The following is an 18,061-nucleotide window of genomic DNA, read 5'->3' on the forward strand; positions in this document are numbered from 1 at the left end:
TCGAAAGAAAAACAAATGAGTATATATGACAATATATTTAATAAATATATCTGTAATTTAATTAAATCATAATACATTAAAAAAACATGTTTCAAAAAGAGCAGATTTCATACAAAAGAAATATTAACATGAAAACGAAATATGTTTAGTACAGATGTCCGAATCACTTGAAACATTTATACTTTATACTTGACTGTTAGGCTCTTGACGTAAGTTGGATAAAGTCATATTGCTGCAACTTTTATTGCGGATGTTGCTTTTATAGATAGTTTATTGAGCTGCGTCAAGATGTAGTTTGAATCTAATATAAAAAAGCTTAACACTAACTGACTTTTAAAAACAGATCCTAAAAACAAAATATTCCATCTTCAGAAAACTGTCTTTAGCACTGCATAAGTTGATTTATAAAAGTATAATGATCTTTTCTTGGTTCTGTTTTAAATGTTTAAGGCATTCTAACTAATATGTAATTAAATATGTTATTTGTATTATTTATTTAATGTAAAAATATATACAAAAATTCTTAAAGTAAACTTAAAATTACATTGGTCTTAATTTTTTTCTTCAATCCATAGCCACTTAAACACCAGTGTCTCACCAGTGAGTCACTTATTGATTTACTCCACACACCAGCGACTAACCGTTGAGTCACAATGTTTTCTCATAGAAAATAAATATTTTATATTATTATTATTTTTAAAGATATCATCATCAACGGTTTATTTGAAAAATATATACACTATGTATTGTTACAACCCTGAACAAAAAATTGAATAAATCCATAGATGATTCTGAAACATATGTTTTACATACGTATGCCAGAACACAGAAAACATTTTTGAACGATAAATATTAAGTCACTTTGTTGCATTTTCTATTGATTCTAAAATCGCTGGCCTGTAGACGTAAATAAAATATTTTACAGCTGACAGTTACAGGGTTGTAGGTTCGAATTCGTTTAAAAACATCAAAGGATAAAGATGTCCGAGAGTTGAGATATTCCTTTGAATGATGATTCTTAGTGTGTCAGTATATTGAGATAATGGTTTTGATACTGACGGATCTCGCCAATAAAGTCCTAAAAAAAACATGATTTTAATATATTACATTATTATGAATATAATAGTATTATAAAAACGAATAATAACCAGATTTGTCACATTTAAACAGTTCCGGTGAAGGCACCGTATCTCTTGTATAATTCCATATACAATCTCGTAATATTTGTACAATCTGAAAATTAAATACCGTTATATTTAATTAATTCATATTATTGATTGTTAAACGGTACCTCGTTAGTTTTCAAATGCGGTATCATTTCGGTGATGTAGTTCAATGGCGATGGTAGCAATTGTCCTCGACACATGATCTCCAAGAGCTGAACGGATATCTCGTTCAGATTATCGTCTTGTGTTCCTGTATATTTATCTATGAATTAAGTGAGTCATGTTTATATAATCCATATGGAATAGAATTTCAAAAATGGTTAACCTGATTTGGCTCCATATTGATGTATCAATGTGGCGACTATGGCTCTGAGAAGCACCGAACAATAGCAAAGAGCTGGACGGAAATTGCTAATCAGTCTTAAGACGTGCCAGACTAACGGGTAATTGTCAAACACCTGTCTGATGTATAATTCGCGTTCAATGCTCACCTTAAAATAATTAAGCATATAAAATATAAGATTGCCGTTAAATAAAGTGATTGAATAAATACGCACTTTTGTAAAATCTTCATCAGGCCATGGTAAACCATTGTACATTACATCCGGAGAAACTAACTCGACGAGTAATAAAGAAACTGAAGTCATTGCTTCCAAGCAAACATCATTATCTTCCTGTAATATGATCAAGTAATTCCTATATATATTCTTTAGCAATTTTAATAATAAATACATACCATACAAGCCATTAAAGCACCCAAAAACAACTCGACTTCACGACTAGTCTTCGAAAGAGTTGCAACTTGAGAATTTTGATTAAAATCGTTCTCGAATAAAGCCTTAGGCGTTCTTTTACACCCTTTTCCGATAATACCTGCGTGAAAAACTGACGTGTGACTCTGCGTCAATTGAGTAATTGGACCCTACAATCAACACAAAACTCTCGTAAACATCAGCAATGATTTAAAAATACAAAATTAGGCTATATTAACCTGTTTATGATTTTGAAACATCAATAAGTCTTCGTTATTTCTATCGTGAATTGAGTCACTGTTCCAGTTTTCCTTTAAACTCGTTCCGAACATCTCCGATTCTCGGAAGAGAGCTGTCTCTAGCAACTCTCTCAACGCGACCGATCTCGCAACTTTGCTTTCGGCGCAAGTTCGTCTAAATATATTATAAGCTATCTGCGTTCCTTTAAACTGCTTTACAATATCTATAAAAAATAAAATTTTAGAGCGAATCTCACATGAGAAAATTAATTCTGAAAATCTAATACCTGTCTCGTGAAGACATCTAAAAAAATACTTCACGTTCGCTCGTGTGATTTTAATCAACACTTGAACGTCAATCGATGGACTATTTTCATAAATATCGATTTGCTTGAGTAACGATGCCATCGAATGGCAAATGGACATTGAATTTCGATGGACAGCATTGGCTGCAGCGCTCTTGGTAATCTTGTGCGAATAACTCACATCGGAAACTTGTTCGTTGAAAGCGCAGGCCAATTTAGACAAATTCATCTCGCTGACTTTGATTATGGGCTTGCTCGGCAAATAGGCATAACTATTGCTCTTTTCCAATCTAAATCATTAAATTGTATTTGAGAAATTATAAATTATTTCTATTTTATTAGCATATTTCACATAAAATGGTTAATGGTTCAAGAGTTTTTTTATGTGACATTAGCCTTGAAATTAGATGAACGACAATTAAAAAACAGTATTGAGGCAAACGCTACGCATACAATATTGTGAAAATGAAAATAGAGAATAAGGTACAGTATCAGTGGCGGCTCATGAGAATTCGTAGTTGAAGGGGTTGCAGCAATGAAAATGAAAAGGGTATATGTATATTTATTTTATATAAATAAATACTTTTATTTTATATAAATAAAGGGCCACTTTGTACAGTTCGCTGTACAAATCATCGACCGGCACTGCCGTAAACATTATTTTGAAGCGTAAACGACAATCTACGACTTGACCGCTTCACTCATTTCTTGAACTTTTTGTGAAGACACGTGCAACCATGCAACGCAACTGTTTTGTGACTAGGAAAAACAATCGCATGCAACCAGTTGTTGACTGATTTGAAATCGGTTTGGTTTTAGTCGACTCGTAGACCCCTCAATAACACGGTAAATTGAGTACGTTATATGCGAGAAAGACAAATGCAGGATATCTCAACACATGCGCCTGATTTGTATGTACGTATTGCAAAAAATTGTACGAGTATTTTCTAATCAAATGGCACGTTCCCAATTTATCGTGTTATTGGGGGGTCTATTGTATTATACATCTATCAATCGTTACAAACCTCAATAATGAAGCTATATTATAGCAATATCTTTCTAAGCAAGTCTCTTTAATTTTATGGAACACTTTTTCATCTTCTGCAAACTTTTCCGGAAAGGTTTCAGCATTAGTGGCTTCTCTGAGGGCGTTCTCGTGAGCTTGGCGCACTAAACACAATGCATTTTCCGAGGACGAATCGTTTGAATCCAGATTTGCTCTCATAGATAACGTTCCCGTTATAATCTTGACGAGGATTATGAGTGTCATGTTATCTTGTGAGTTTTGCAATAAATAACTAATTGTGTTTACAAATACCGACGGTGATTGAAAGCCTATGAATTAAATATATTTTATACATATATAATAATTAATTAATCACACGAAGGATTATAGAATGTGAAATTCTAGATATTTTATTTAAAGCTAAAATTAATACTCACTAATAAGAATTGTGACTCGAGCTATCGCATATTTTTCGAGTAAGGTACCATGTAAGAGCTTCCGTCTAATATTTGTAATATCGCCGGCAATGCTATCCAGTAATGGAATTTTTATATCAGAGCTGCGCACATCGCTCTCCATTTTTTGCAACAAGCTCTCTGTATTAAAAAAATGCGTTAGTTTTAAAACAAATATAGCTTAAAATATTTATTTATTCCTCACGGACCTAGCATTTCACGGCAAATAATATTCTTGGGAGCCCAATTCAAAAGTAGTAAGAATACTGGAGCTGCCGCACGAAGACACAGAACAACTAGAGACGTTCTAGTTGCTCCGCTTCCAAAGCCAGGTATACTCGTAGTGCAAACTCGCAAGAATTTGTCTAAAGTCGCATCCGACGCTGAAAATGTACATTAAAAATGAATAAATTACAACATAGATTCGTTCAATTGAGATCAAACTTACATTCAACGTTGATATCTTTAGTTAACGCTTTTAATACAATATCAGACTTCGATGCCAAATGCATAAGATATGGCACAATTTCTCGTTTGCGTTCAGCTTCACCAGCTTCTGAGTCGAAACTATCCTAAAATTTAAGAATGAATTTTTGAACAAATCTGTTGGTTCAAGGACGCCTTTAACTAATATAAATACCTCAAACATATCTAATAAAGCTTGTCTGATGTGCATAAAATGCAACGGAGATAAATGAGCCAATATTTTAACGACATGATCAATGTTCTGAGGCGTAGAGTTCTTCAAAGCCAGTTCTAAAACTCTCGGTACGATCAAAGACGGATCGCAGCGACCGACGTGTCCAACGACCCAATCTATTTTGCCGCTTCCTGTATAATATAAATAAGTACATTATAAAAAGATATTTACAATTGAATGAATATCATACACACCTAACATGGCATCGATTATTGAGATTCTGTAGGTCGCATTTAATCTGGATAAACATACTGTTACTATGTTCAAGAGACATCTTACGGCCTCGCAGTTTTGCAATACCTGAGCTGAAGTATATTAATAATATTTATCATCAGTACATATAATTATTTTAAGATATTTCTTACAAGGACAATCTAAAGATTGCGTTTGAGCGATGTCTTTCAAAAGTGAGATACTCCATGGTGATAAAATCGGGGCCCATGGTGCTGGTAAATCGCAAAGAGCAGGTGTGATGATTAATACAGCTTCTGCAGATTGATTACTCGTGCCACTATCGCTCTAAAAACAATTTTTATTTTATTATTGCACTATTGGCATCATTTTGACAATTTTTAACGTGGTTCTTAAGTTATTTGAAATTTAGTACATGTTCTGCTACTTTTTGGGTGATACTAATACTTTGAAATTGAATAATTCAGCGCCAGTGGGCGCAAGTTACCTCATATTCGCTCCTCTCGACGAAAAAACGAACGGCGTCATGAAAAATATTGGCGAAATATTCGAGTACAGCTTCTCGGGCCGCAGGAAACGTTTGCAAGAGCTCCACCGCCGTGCGAGTCAATTCAGGAACGCGCACTCCGCTACCTGCGGCACCGCTGGCACCGTACAGAAACGCCCGAACTTTTAACAGCGGCGATTCAGTCACTGATTCGATGGCACCCGCGTTAGCACCGATCGGTGCCATTGTCGCTAACTCCAAACGTCAACTCCGTCAACTAGAACGTTTGGTTTAAACATCACTTTTTGGGTCCAACAATAAACAACAAATAAAAAATAAATTTATCACATAAATTAATAAATTTAACAAAAATACCGATTTGTTTAATGTAAATAATATTATTTATAACAAAAACAATAATATTTTAAAATTATCAACACAAAACGTGGTACATCAGTACCACGTTACCCCGAAAATATGACCTACTCCAAAAATAAACCTAATAAATGTCATTTTTCAGGACGTTTTCTAATTTAAATAAAATTTGTTTAAAAAAATAAGCTTTCGTGTTTAGTTTCCGTTCAAATCCCTCTCGCATTCTCGGTTATTTAATATCGGATGATAATGTTGATTAATCTACTAGAATTTTCTTTCGGCGTGTGGCAGCACCGCAATAACTGTCTTGAAACCGAAATATTTTTAATTGAGCGTAGAACAAGACGATACTATGTCTTTTTGTCATTGTTTTTGCACTTACACAAACGCATTTCATACTCAGACCCGATGAAGTCAAGCACACGCGACTTCTCAAAAGTTGGCAAGAAAACAACATATTATTTTACATTTTTTTCTTTACAAATTATAATATTAAAAAATAAATGATTATTTTATGCCGCAGATATAACGTGTAAGCACTTCTGTCTTGTAAATCATAACTGTTAATTTTATTTTTTTCTTAAGTAAATATTTTTTTTAACCACAGATAAAATGAGTGCAGAAGAAAGAGTCCGTCGAGTACAATAAATCGTGAAGGACTCCCGGGGCAAGAATTTTACGACTTCCTGCATAGAGAAATTTTTTTTTCAGAATGGTCTGAAAATAATACAATAACCTATGTCATCAGGTGAACCAGGGAAATGATAAGAAACGCAAGTGTGAATCAGGTCGGCAACCATTATTTCCTGAGCTGAAAGATATCCTCTGGAAATGATTGCGGACAGGAAATCAATGGCTTTGGTTGTGCGCAGGGCTGATATTCAAGCATTGCCCTTACAATGGCATTACCCTAACATATTCCTAGAAGCATTCAAAGCGTAACAAAACATGCTGGATGACTTTCTTCTGCGATATAAACGTTCTCTAAGAAAATCGACAACGCTGTCCAAGTTGAAAGATAAAGAAGTTATAAAAAGCTGCATTCAAGTCTTTTGTTGCTGGCATCGACTTTTTAAAATATTAACTCTCCAGCATGATTGCTATGGATGAAACTGCAGTGTTAATGGGCCACGGATTTCAAACGACGATTGATCACATTGTTGCCACGTTAAACTATATTCCTTCCACTGGTTACAAAAATGAACGTGTTACCTATATATTAATCCTTGATACCGAAAAAGCTTGGTGCTTGGTTTATGTCATTGAAATCGAAAAAGCTTAGTGTACACAAGCAATTATAAGGAAGTGGATTGATTTAATGGTGCTACTTCTTTCGTGAGGTGGCCAAAGAGGTTCGCTAATTCGGGATTCAGATTCAAGAATTGATCAAATAATGATTCCCACAGGAATGACGGCATATCTCCAGACTCTTGACATTGTAATAAATAAGCCATTGAAGGATTATTTACTCATAAAAATCAATAAATACATTGAAAATAGAATGAAGAGGTATCAGCGGGGAAACTTTGCAAAGCCTGGCCTACAAGAGGTCGTGAAGTAAATGAATATTTCATGGTATAAAATACGGATGTGTTGTCAATGCATTACGAGCAGACTACATGGACAAGAAGTACTATTCCACGCACAATGTTCCAGAGTTTTTTCACAAATTTGAGGTCCAGATTTAAACTATGTTTGCAGCGCGATGGTGCACACCTGGATAATGTTAATTTTAAGATATGACTTTCCTGAATGTTTACTTTAATATGAATTTATAAAAATTCGACAAAATTTTTAGTTTTTATTCCCCCCCGCCCCCCATTACTGTTGCAAATTCTTGTGTCACTTAGTTCCACCATTAAAATACACATTTTTACACTATCAATTATTTTATTCATCTTTAAATGAAAAAAATATAAATGTTAGACATACAGATATAAAGATTGACAAAAATGTATTTTTGTCAAGTAATCACAGTACATTTTCTGCATACAATACAATTACTGCATTTACAATTATTATGAAATTTATTTTTAATGCATAAGTAAAAACTTTTGATTCATATTAAATATCCATACAATTTAATCAAACATTATTTATTTAGTTTGTCACATTTCAACTGAAAAATGAGTTAAATTATACGCTTGCATCAGTATGCATACGCCTCTTATGTTGCAACACATTACGTTTACATTTAAACACTTTCCCGCATGTATCGCATTCAAAGTCATATGAATCGTTATGAATATATGAATGTCTTAATAAGTGATCTCTTGTTTTAAACTTCTTTTTACACTTATCGCATTCAAAATTATAAGAATTAACATGTACACGGTTTTTGTGTTCTGACATGTTATGTTTACTTTTAAATAACTTTCCACACATACTACATTTAAAATCATAGGAATCATTATGAATAAACAAATGTCTTAATAAGAGATGTTTCGTTTTGAATTTTTTTCCACATTTGTGACATTCAAAATAATAAGATTCAACATGTGTCGTATTCACATGATAAGAAAGATTAACTTTGGTTTTGAAGACTTTTCCACAATTGCCACAAACAAAGTCACGGGAGTCGTCATGAATGTGCATATGTTTTAATAAGTAATCTTTTGTTTTAAATTTTTTCCCACATTTATCACGTTCAAAGTTGTTAGAATCGACATGTGCTGTCAACATATGAAGTACAAGATTACGTTTAATGTTGAATGTTTTTCCGCACTCACTGCATCCAAAATTATAAGAATCATTATGATTATACATATGTTTTAATAAGTTACTCTTTGTATTAAATCTTTTTCCACATTTGCGACATTCAAAGTCATAGGAATTATGATGAATATGAGAATGTGCTAATAAGCCATTTTTTGTCTTGAAGTTTTTTTCACATATGCCACATTTGAAGTCATAAGAATCATTATGAATAGAAACATGCCTAACTAAATTATTCTTTCTTTTAAACTTTTTTCTACATATGCCACATTCAAAGTCACAGGATTTACTAAGATGTTGTAAAAACTCCTTCTTATCATAAAAATTATCATTATGTACATATTTTAGATTTTTTATTTTGCATAGAGGAAGTAGTGAAATGCCTCTTTCATATTTTTTGTCAGTCTTATGACTGAGTTGCTCATTAAAATGCGGGAGCATACTCATTTCATAAGAAGCTGAATTATCACTAAGCTGTTTATCATCCGTATTTTTATTGAGTATATCTTTAACATCGTGCGGATCTGAAAACATACATATGATAAAATTAGTAAAGACAAAAATTTAAATTTAAGGATAACATCTGTTTACATGGGGAGCAGAAAATAAATGATTTAATACCACATATCATCAGTTTGGAAGAAGACCGTCTCAATTTGTATACAAAACAACTAGAAATGTCGTAGAAAGTAACAAGTTTAGCTTGCACAAAAATAGTTAGATTGAGGATAGCTATATAGCTTTAGGAAAGAAATATTGTGGGAGAAGAAAAATCTTTATCTTACCAAACTGCTAGATTACCTAAAATAACTTACATAATTAGCTGTGGAACAAACCATGGCGTACCTTATTGGGATTACTATGTGGTAAATCTACTATTATTTATTCCAGTTAAGATACAACACAAATTTTGAAATACCCTGAACATCTATTAATTTCGTTTTCTGGCAGTCTTCTTCCTAAAAGTAATTTATTGGCACAACCAATATATTGTGAGCCATTTTGAGTTCTATAATTCAGCATTTTTCGTGGTACGTAGATATATATCTAACTTATCGTAATCGCTATTAAAATTCTCTTCATTACAATCACATTCTTCTTTTACACGTTCTTCCTGAAAAAATATTTTCCATTTAATGCGATATTTTAAAATTATTTTTGAAGATTTATTTACCTTAATTGTACAATCGACGTTGTTAATCATAATTAAATCAAAAATTTCAACAACCTATTTTAACACATATTTTACATTTAGAAGTATTGAAATTAATTTGTAACTTAATACTTATTTTAATTTAGTTGTAAACCGAAGTTCGTTAAATTAACAGATGGCAATCTGTCAATAGCTTATTTGGCCTTAACATAACACTTGTCCGCCTAGGCCACTATTAAATAAAAAATATCAGAAATGCTTACAAAACTAAAACTATTGTCGTCCCTGAGAACGTTTTGCTACAAAAGTGTCAATGGTATGTGCAATAATATAGGTAAATTTAGAAACATTACTAAATCATTTGAGTACAAATATTGTAAAATATTTAATGGACCATCGACCATAATTATTTAACTTTTTTAGTGTCTTGAAAAATTGTTAATACATAATTAACGCAAATATGTACATTTCGTCTCCTTCACTCAAGAGCAATTTGTAAATTTTAAAGTATTATAGGAAGCCTATTTATTTATACATATATTTATTTAGTTTATTATGGGCAAAACTTGGCGGTACTCTGATAACACTGGCGTAACGAACTCCGGCGTGCGAACTCCGTGCAAAGCCAGTCGGAGCTACATGAATAAGCTGCTTAAATTGTATAGGGCTACTAAAAAGAGCAAGGCTTGCGAGGTTTTTAAGGTGGATAGCTCATCTGTAATAATAAAGATGTGGGCTTATATTGATTTTGTTAATATTTTAATCAAGTTTGTTCTGATTTTGTATTAAATAATCATATACTAATTATCGTAAAAGTGTGCCGTTTCAAGGAATTGGGTACAATAATGTGTGTAGCGATGCTGCTTATCTTGCTTTTTCTATGTATTTTCTATATTGTTTACTGTTTCTAAATTAGGTTTTGTTTTGATTAGTGAATGAAAATTATTTATTTATTTATATTACATATATTTTTTTATTTTACAGTAGTTAAATATTAAATTTGTTTTTAAATTATTAGTATAACATTTATTTGTGTGTTTATTTTTATTTATAAGTACTATATATATACATAAAAACAAGCCATTGTTTTTCATAGTACATAATGTGTTTTGCAGTTTCTAGAGCATGACCTTTTACATGCTTATCTATTTTTGGTGGATGTTACTATTGACAAAAATCGCCTTTTATATAATTTAATATAGTTTATTTTTTGTGTTGTATTTCTTATTTTATATGTATACTAATAGTTCATTTTTTTAATATTAATATTAAAAAGAGAATTTTTTACTTTTTTATTGTTATTCCTCGTACATATATTTTTAATTCATTGTTATATTTATTTATTACATCACAATTTTGCTGTACATATTTTTTTTAAATTAATTATATATAATACAATTAAACAATATTATTTGAATCTCTATCTACTCGTTGTTATATTCCTATATTTTTATTAAATCGTTACAAGCATAGCTAAAATTCGTTTTAAGCATACACAACTTATTAGCAATAAAAAAAATATATTATTCATTATATAATAAATATTCTGGCTACGACATGTCATATGTACTGAAAGATTGCTTTTAATTATAAATGTTTTTAATACTTTCTACATTCAGCTACAAACATCACTATGAGTTTGCATATGTATAGAAAGAGACTGTTTATGTTTGAATGCTTTTTGACATTTTTCACATTGAAAATTACGAGCATTACTATGAGTTTGCATATGTATTGAAAGATAGTGTTGATGTTTGAATGTTTTTCGACATATTTCACATTCAAAGTCACGAAGATTACTATGAGTTTTAAAATGTATTGAAAGAGATTGTTTATGTTTGAAAGTTTTTAGACATTTTTTACATTCAAAATCACGAGCATCACTATGAGTTTGCATATGCATTGAAAGAGACTGTTTATGTTTGAATGGTTTTCGACATATTTCACATTCATAGTCACGAGTATTATTATGGGTTTGCATATGTCGTGTAAGATAATTTTTATGTTTGAATGCTTTTCCACATTTTTCACACTCATAGTCAAAAAACTCGCTATGAGATTGCATATGACGGGAAAGAGTGCGTTTAGTTTTAAATGCTTTTCCACATGTTTTACATTCAAAATCAGGACCTACTCTATGAGTTGACATATGGTACGAAAGAGTAGGTATGGTTTTAAAGGCTTTTCCACATTTATCACATTTAAATGCAAGAACCTCGCTATGAGTTTGCATATGTCGGGAAAGATATTCTTTATATTTAAATGCTTTACCACATTTTTCACATTCAAAGTGATGAACTTCGCTATGTGTTTGCATATGGTATGAAAGTCTGCTTTTAGTTATGAATGTTTTTCGACATTTTTCACATTCAAAGTCACGAGCATCGGTATGGGTTTGCATATGTTCAGAAAGATAGTTTTTATATTTAAATGCTTTTCCACATATTTCACATTCAAAGTCACGAACTTCACTATGAGAATGCATATGTCGTGAAAGATAGACTTTATATTTGAAAGTCTTTCTACATTTTTCACATTCAAAATCACGAACATCACTATGAGTTTGCATATGTCGTGAAAGATGGTCTTTATGTTTGAACGCTTTTCTACATTTTTCGCATTCAAAGTCACGAACCTCGCTGTGAGATTGCATATGTTGTGAAAGATAGTGTTTGAATTTGAATGCTTTTCCACATTTATCACATTCAAAGTCACAAGTGTCGTTATGAGTGTGCATATGATTTGAAAGAGTGCATTTAGTTTTAAATGATTTTCCACATTTTTCACATTTAAATTTACAAGTGTTGTTATGAGTGTGCATATGACGCAAAAGAGTGTATTTAGTTTTGAATGTTTTTCCACAGTTTTTACATTCAAAATCAGGAGCATCGCTGTCAGTTGGCACATGGTATGAAAGATTAGATTTTGTTTTGAATACTTTTCCATACTCAAATTTATAAGAATCATCATGCATACTTTGAACTTTGATACATTTTTCTCTTTCAGGTTTCTGAAAATTAAATTTTATTCATAATATGAGTTGTAAATATAGTAATACATAGAAATAGAAATTTATTTCACTTTACTTTGGTGACGTTGTAAATTTGGTGAGATAAACCGTCCACGCTGATAATATTTGCCCTAAGTATATCTTTAACATCGTGCATTTCTTAAATCATATATAATAAACAATAATGGTAAAATATTAAAAATGCAACAAAATATATAATTAAGTATGTCTAACCTGTTTCAAACATGTCTTCCCCGCCGTCTTTGTATGTATCTTCGTTGCCTTCGTATTCGCATTTTACATTTAATAACTTGAAAAATAAACACTAAGTAAGATTACATCTGTTAACAAGTGTTAAATATTACATTTCATTACCTCGACTTTACACTTAAGCATGTCAACAGGAGCAACCATTTCCTTGTCAATTTCGATGTCAACCTCTGCAAAGACGAAGATTGATAATTTAAGACAAAAACTAATTCTCTAGTAAATAATTGAGCAATACGTGAAATGTAAATATATGTTTTGTTTCAAACTGAATGAAAATTAATCGGATGGAGAAGTTATATTAGCTGAAGTTAATTAATAAATTATTAATAGAAGTTATATTACACCTATTTCCTTCATTTCAATTATTAATTGTGATAAGAAAATATAATAAAATACCAGTTTTGATAAACGCCATTGTAACGATCTGACAGTTCTATTCATAATACACTTTTGGTATAAATATTACGAATTATCGAGCATGGCAGAAAAGAGAAGAATTAAAATCCGTAGAATTTAGTTTATATGTACCGTATAAATTATTGACGCGTAAAGGACATAAAGAAAATTTCTCTATGCATGTCAAGATCATGATGTGAATGAAATTATTGTTGGTATTAATATAAGTGTGGCAGAGACGAATTTATTTGTATTGAATCGTTGCATAAATCAGTTGTTAGCAAAGTGGGTATACTTACCCAAAAGTGAACGTGAGTCAACACTTTTGGACACGTCAAGTAATAATTACAGTATAACATTAATGATATTTTCATATGGCTTTATAAATTCCTTATTTTCATAATGTTGCATATTTGTAACATACTGTTTGTACTGAAATAGTATAAATTTGATTTTTAATATATATATATATATTGGCGGACAGTGATTGAGCCGCTGCAGTAGTATTTATTGAAATATAGTTTAGTTTAGACTTTATTAATATAGTAATGAATGGACGGTAAAAGAGGCAGCACCGCCGCTGTTTATCCAGTAAAATCCACCAAAAGAATGTACCGCCGTCGCGTCAGTGCTACCAGACTGCCGCCAAGTTTTGCCCATACTAAAACCTATACATATATAAATGGGCTCCCATGATATTTTTTATTCTTCCTTATTATGTAGAGTAATGTTTAACCTTTAATATTTTTTTTGACAAAAAAATCATGAAATGAATGCCGTTGTCTTCCATTCGAAGTCCACCAAAATAATGTGCTGTCCTCGCCGCCATCACGTCAGTGTTACTAGAATGCCGCCAAGTTTTGGTCATAAAGAATGAATAAATAAATATTTAAATAGCCCCACAAGGGAATTTTTATTCGAGGAGGATAAATTGCTACAGGAGCTAAACAGGTCACCTCGAACATTTTTGTTCAAGAAGGACATAAAAGGATAAAAATGTTGAGGACAATCCTCTTCAAAGAAGGATATTTTTGTCAGTTTTGCTTAAAATATAATTTAGGCCTAAATACAACAAATTGTCGAGCAAAGCTGTAAGAATCGTGGCGTGACGAAACGTTTTTAAATGAATCGTTATCTAAATATATCTCAGCTGCTACCTGTGTTGTTATAGGTTCTGGATTTAGGCTATCTTACACACATAAGTGATTAAAACCAGTGGTGTAGTGGGGCCACAGAGCGCACCGGGGCGACGCTCCGGTTTTTTTACCGATGCGTTTCTCTACATTTTATAAAAATCCAAATTTTTAAAACGTAACAGAAATTTCACAAAATTAAAAAAAATTGTTCCTATCTGTGCCCGTGTAACACAAAAGAATCAAAGTAACACTTTCGCAGCCGATTGCTTTTTCTTTTAAATTTTGCCCGAATATATCGACCGTATTCATAGGAGTGCAACCTCGGTTGACATAAGAGCGCGAACTTCGGTAAAATATAAATAACATCTGTCAAATAAATTAGATTAATTTATTAAACTTAATTTGCGAAAACAAATGCGAAGACTGATAAGTTACCAGTGATTCCTTGATCACACTTTAGACTGTAGCAATCATGAGACAGGATAATAAAAATACACATAATACATTAGGAAAATTCATTACTGAAATGTTGAAATAAGTTTTTTTATTCTCACAAAAACATTAATTTTTTTTAAATATTTTGAAATATCAATATTGGCTACTTTTTTTGAAATACACGAAAAATAAGGGCGGGGTGTAAGTTCAGCACTCCAGCACTTATTTTTTTATCACTACACAACTGATTAAGACCTCATGCTGTAAGACTTATGGTGAATGTGTGGTAACAGGTTGACAAAAAAACACCGGTTAACCGCTGCAGAAGTTTTATTGAACCTATATAGTAATAATTTTACATTGTTAATTCACTTTTTTACAGAACATGTCCTTTCCATCGCACCGCTAAAATCTGTTAGTTCCGCCTGCTGCTGCTATGCCAGTCTTTGTTGCCATTGTAACGCAGAGCTCCAGGTTAACTAATAAAATTGGCACCTACAATCTAACCCTTCCTAGCAATTAAGTATTACAAAATCAGTATAGAAAGACAGACCCTGGCGTTCACCTGGAACTCCTGGTATTGCTTAGTAGAGTGTATATTTCAATACAATAATTCGTGGCAAAATAGTATTTATTATTACATCTTTTATTTGACAATGAGTTCAGGGAGAACGAGCAAATTTAGATTAGCCTAGGGCTCTCTGAATCTCGCTATTATTCACCATGGGTACTGAAAGATCGGATTGTTGATGTTTTTCCGACATTTTGAACATTCAGTTATGAGCATGAGTTTGAATATGTCGTGAAAGATAGTTTTTATATTTAAACGCTTTTCCACATTTTCCACACTCAAAGTCAAAAACTTCACTATGTGATTGCATATGTCGTGAAAGAGTGCGTTTATTTTTTAGTGCTTTTCCACATACTTTACATATAAGATTAGGAGCAACTCTATGAGTTGGCATATGGTATGATAGAGTAGATGCTGTTTTGAAAGCTTTTCCGCATTTATCGCACTTAAATGCACGAACCTCACTATGAGTTTGTATATGTCGTGAAAGATATTCTTTATATTTGAATGCTTTTCCACATTTATCACATTTAAATGCAAAAACCTCATTATGAGTATGCATATGTCGTGAAAGGTATTGTTTATATTTAAATAATTTCCCACAGTTCTCACATTCAAAGTTATGAACTTCACTATGTGTTTGCATATGGTGTGAAAGTCTGCTTTTGTTTATAAATGATTTTCGACATTTTTTACATTCAAAATCACGAGCATCAGTATGAGTTTGCATATGTTCTGAAAGATAGTTTTTATATTTGAATGCTTTACCACATTTTTCACATTCATAGTCACGAACTTCACTATGAGTTTGCATATGTCGTGAAAGATAGAATTTATGTTTGAATGCTTTATCACATTTTTCACATTCAAAATCACGAACGTCACTATGAGATTTCATATGTTGTGTAAGATAGTGTTTGAATTTGTATGCTTTTCCACATATTTCACATTTAAAATCACGAATCTCGCTATGAGATTTCATATGTTGTGATAGGTAGTCTTTGAATTTGAATGCTTTTCCGCATTTATCACATTCAAAGTCACAAGTGTTGTTATGGGTAAGCATATGACTCGAAAGAGTGCATTTGTTTTTAAATGTTTTTTTACATTTATTACATTCAAAGTCACTAGTGTTTTTATGAGTGTGCATATGACGCGAAAGAGTGAGTTTATTTTTGAGTGCTTTTCCACATATTTTACACATAAGATTAGGAACAACTCTATGAGTTGGACTATGGTATGAAACAGTGGATTTTGTTTTGAATGCTTTTTCATAAATGTTACATTCAAATCTATAAGAATCATTATCCATAGGTTGAACTTTGATAGATTTTTCTTTTTCAGGTTTCTAAAAATTAAATTAAATTCATTACATAAGTTGCAAAATTGAAATATATGGAAATATAAATATTCGACTATTACTTTAGTGACGTTACAAATTTGGTGAGATAAGTCATCCACATCGATAATATTTGCCTTTAGTATATCTTTAACATCGTGCATTTCTTAAATAAACCATAATTGACATACATTAAAAATGCAACATAATATATATTTAAATATGCCTAACCTGTTTCAAACATGTCTTCTACGTCGTCTTTGTATGTATTTTCTATGTTTTCGTATTCGCATTTTACATTTAGTAACTTGAAAAAAAAATACTAAATAAGATTACATAAATTAATAAATGTTATACATTACGTTTCGTTACCTCGATTTTACACTTAATTGTGTTAACGGGGGCAAACATTTCTGTGTCGTTTTCGATGTCAGCTTCTAAACAGATGAAGTTAGATATTTTAGGAGAATAATTTATTATCTAGTAAATAACTTAGCAGTGTTATATGTAAATAGAATACTTTTTTAGTTTCAAACTGAGCAAAAACTAATCCGATAGAAAAGTAATAATAACAAAGGACCGTAAAGCTATTTACTTAAATTCTATTGTGATAAAAACTATAATATAATACCAGTTTTGATAAACGCCATTGTGACAAGTTGACAGTCCTATTCATAATATACTTTTGGTCTAAGTATTACGAATTATTGATCATGACGGAAAATAGAGGAATTATAATCCGTAGAAATCTGGTTTATATTTCACTCTAAAAATAAATATGTACCGTATAAATTATTAACGTGCATAGAGCATAAAGCTGATTTTTTTATGCAAATCAAGATCATGATGTGAATGAAATTATCGTTGCTACCAATATATTTGCGGCAGGAGCGATTTATTTTTAATGAATTGTAGTAAAAATCACTTGTCAGCAAAGTAGGTACGTGTACCCCAGAGTGTACGTGAGTCAACACTTGTGGGTACGCCAAGTAATAATTACATGATTGTAAACAGTAAATAAACAAGTTATGGCCAACTGCGATGCATTCAATTACACATAAAAGAATTGACAGCAATTTTATTAATTTATAACTTAAATGTTTTTACTTGTGTATTTATATTCAGAGGAATACAATATATTTTTTTTATCTTCAAGGAAACGCGATCAAAATAGTGTGGAGTAGCTTACAAAATGGGGCGTATGAACGCGCCGAAGTTGCTAGTGGAGAGAAATCCATTACGCTAGTATTATCAGAGTGCCGCCAAGTTTTCGCTATAATTAACCTGAATAAACACATAAATAGACCCCTACAAACTGAAAATTTTGTTTTGATGAAACCAATTTTGATAAACGCCTTA

General features: G+C 31.6%; 4 protein-coding genes and 1 long non-coding RNA gene across 9 annotated transcripts; 1 reads left to right on the plus strand and 4 right to left on the minus strand.

Moving 5' to 3' along the window:
* Positions 1–20: 20 nt before the first annotated feature.
* Positions 21–5,577, minus strand: omd (integrator complex subunit 5 omd). 2 transcript variants are annotated; one of them, XM_088189885.1, is made up of 16 exons: positions 5,303–5,577; positions 4,989–5,142; positions 4,818–4,928; positions 4,564–4,754; positions 4,372–4,495; positions 4,133–4,306; positions 3,906–4,064; positions 3,488–3,797; positions 2,445–2,752; positions 2,158–2,381; positions 1,903–2,088; positions 1,724–1,840; positions 1,492–1,657; positions 1,292–1,416; positions 1,149–1,233; positions 21–1,078 (listed from the first exon to the last, which is right to left on the minus strand). In XM_088189885.1, the coding sequence occupies exons 1-16, from the start codon at positions 5,546–5,548 to the stop codon at positions 933–935; spliced, it is 2,826 nt and encodes a 941-aa protein (XP_088046011.1). In that variant the 5' UTR covers positions 5,549–5,577; the 3' UTR covers positions 21–932. The 2 variants fall into 2 exon arrangements, with proteins under 2 accessions (XP_088046011.1, XP_088046002.1); XM_088189876.1 differs by having other exon boundaries at positions 1,292–1,428.
* Positions 5,578–5,950: 373 nt separating this feature from the next.
* LOC148239402 (uncharacterized) lies at positions 5,951–7,468 on the plus strand. The gene is made up of 2 exons (XR_015810191.1): positions 5,951–6,209; positions 6,285–7,468. It is a non-coding gene; the product is annotated as an uncharacterized LOC148239402 (long non-coding RNA).
* Positions 7,469–7,813: 345 nt separating this feature from the next.
* On the minus strand, positions 7,814–8,975 carry LOC148239403 (uncharacterized). The gene has a single exon (XM_088188846.1). The coding sequence runs from the start codon at positions 8,924–8,926 to the stop codon at positions 7,814–7,816; it is 1,113 nt and encodes a 370-aa protein (XP_088044972.1). The 5' UTR covers positions 8,927–8,975.
* A 1,855-nt stretch (positions 8,976–10,830) lies between these two features.
* Positions 10,831–13,267, minus strand: LOC148239404 (uncharacterized). The gene is made up of 5 exons (XM_088188770.1): positions 13,222–13,267; positions 12,931–12,995; positions 12,790–12,865; positions 12,632–12,714; positions 10,831–12,555 (listed from the first exon to the last, which is right to left on the minus strand). Exons 1-5 carry the CDS (start codon positions 13,238–13,240, stop codon positions 11,161–11,163), a joined length of 1,638 nt encoding a protein of 545 aa, XP_088044896.1. The 5' UTR covers positions 13,241–13,267; the 3' UTR covers positions 10,831–11,160.
* A 1,837-nt stretch (positions 13,268–15,104) lies between these two features.
* On the minus strand, positions 15,105–17,381 carry LOC148239405 (uncharacterized). Of its 4 annotated transcripts, none has more exons than XM_088188793.1 (5): positions 17,334–17,381; positions 17,075–17,139; positions 16,934–17,009; positions 16,786–16,868; positions 15,105–16,711 (listed from the first exon to the last, which is right to left on the minus strand). In XM_088188793.1, exons 1-5 carry the CDS (start codon positions 17,350–17,352, stop codon positions 15,566–15,568), a joined length of 1,389 nt encoding a protein of 462 aa, XP_088044919.1. In that variant the 5' UTR covers positions 17,353–17,381; the 3' UTR covers positions 15,105–15,565. The 4 variants fall into 4 exon arrangements, with proteins under 4 accessions (XP_088044919.1, XP_088044909.1, XP_088044926.1 ...); XM_088188783.1 differs by having other exon boundaries at positions 16,934–17,024; XM_088188800.1 differs by lacking the exon at positions 17,334–17,381 and adding an exon at positions 17,223–17,242.
* Between the last annotated feature and the right edge of the window lie 680 nt (positions 17,382–18,061).

Source organism: Plectrocnemia conspersa, unplaced genomic scaffold (assembly GCF_051122295.1).
Source record: "Plectrocnemia conspersa isolate PC_06_02 unplaced genomic scaffold, ASM5112229v1 ptg000001l, whole genome shotgun sequence".
NCBI lineage: Eukaryota > Metazoa > Arthropoda > Insecta > Trichoptera > Polycentropodidae > Plectrocnemia > Plectrocnemia conspersa.

What these genes read in the sequence shown, in the direction of transcription:
- LOC148239405 (XM_088188783.1), bottom strand. An exon ending in CAATTAAGTGTAAAATCGAG is followed by an intron (nt 17,025 to 17,074) that starts GTAACGAAACGT and finishes AATCTTATTTAG; the next exon opens with TATTTTTTTTTCAAGTTACT. An exon ending in AGAAGACATGTTTGAAACAG is followed by an intron (nt 16,869 to 16,933) that starts GTTAGGCATATT and finishes GGTTTATTTAAG; the next exon opens with AAATGCACGATGTTAAAGAT.
- LOC148239404 (XM_088188770.1), bottom strand. An exon ending in GGAAGACATGTTTGAAACAG is followed by an intron (nt 12,715 to 12,789) that starts GTTAGACATACT and finishes ATATGATTTAAG; the next exon opens with AAATGCACGATGTTAAAGAT. An exon ending in AAATTTACAACGTCACCAAA is followed by an intron (nt 12,556 to 12,631) that starts GTAAAGTGAAAT and finishes TTTAATTTTCAG; the next exon opens with AAACCTGAAAGAGAAAAATG.
- omd (XM_088189876.1), bottom strand. Translation starts at nt 5,548, where the DNA reads ATGGCACCGATCGGTGCTAACGCGGGTGCCATCGAATCAGTGACTGAA. An exon ending in TCGAGTCACAATTCTTATTA is followed by an intron (nt 3,798 to 3,905) that starts GTGAGTATTAAT and finishes TTTAATTCATAG; the next exon opens with GCTTTCAATCACCGTCGGTA. An exon ending in CTGATGAAGATTTTACAAAA is followed by an intron (nt 1,658 to 1,723) that starts GTGCGTATTTAT and finishes AATTATTTTAAG; the next exon opens with GTGAGCATTGAACGCGAATT.
- LOC148239403 (XM_088188846.1), bottom strand. Translation starts at nt 8,926, where the DNA reads ATGTTTTCAGATCCGCACGATGTTAAAGATATACTCAATAAAAATACG.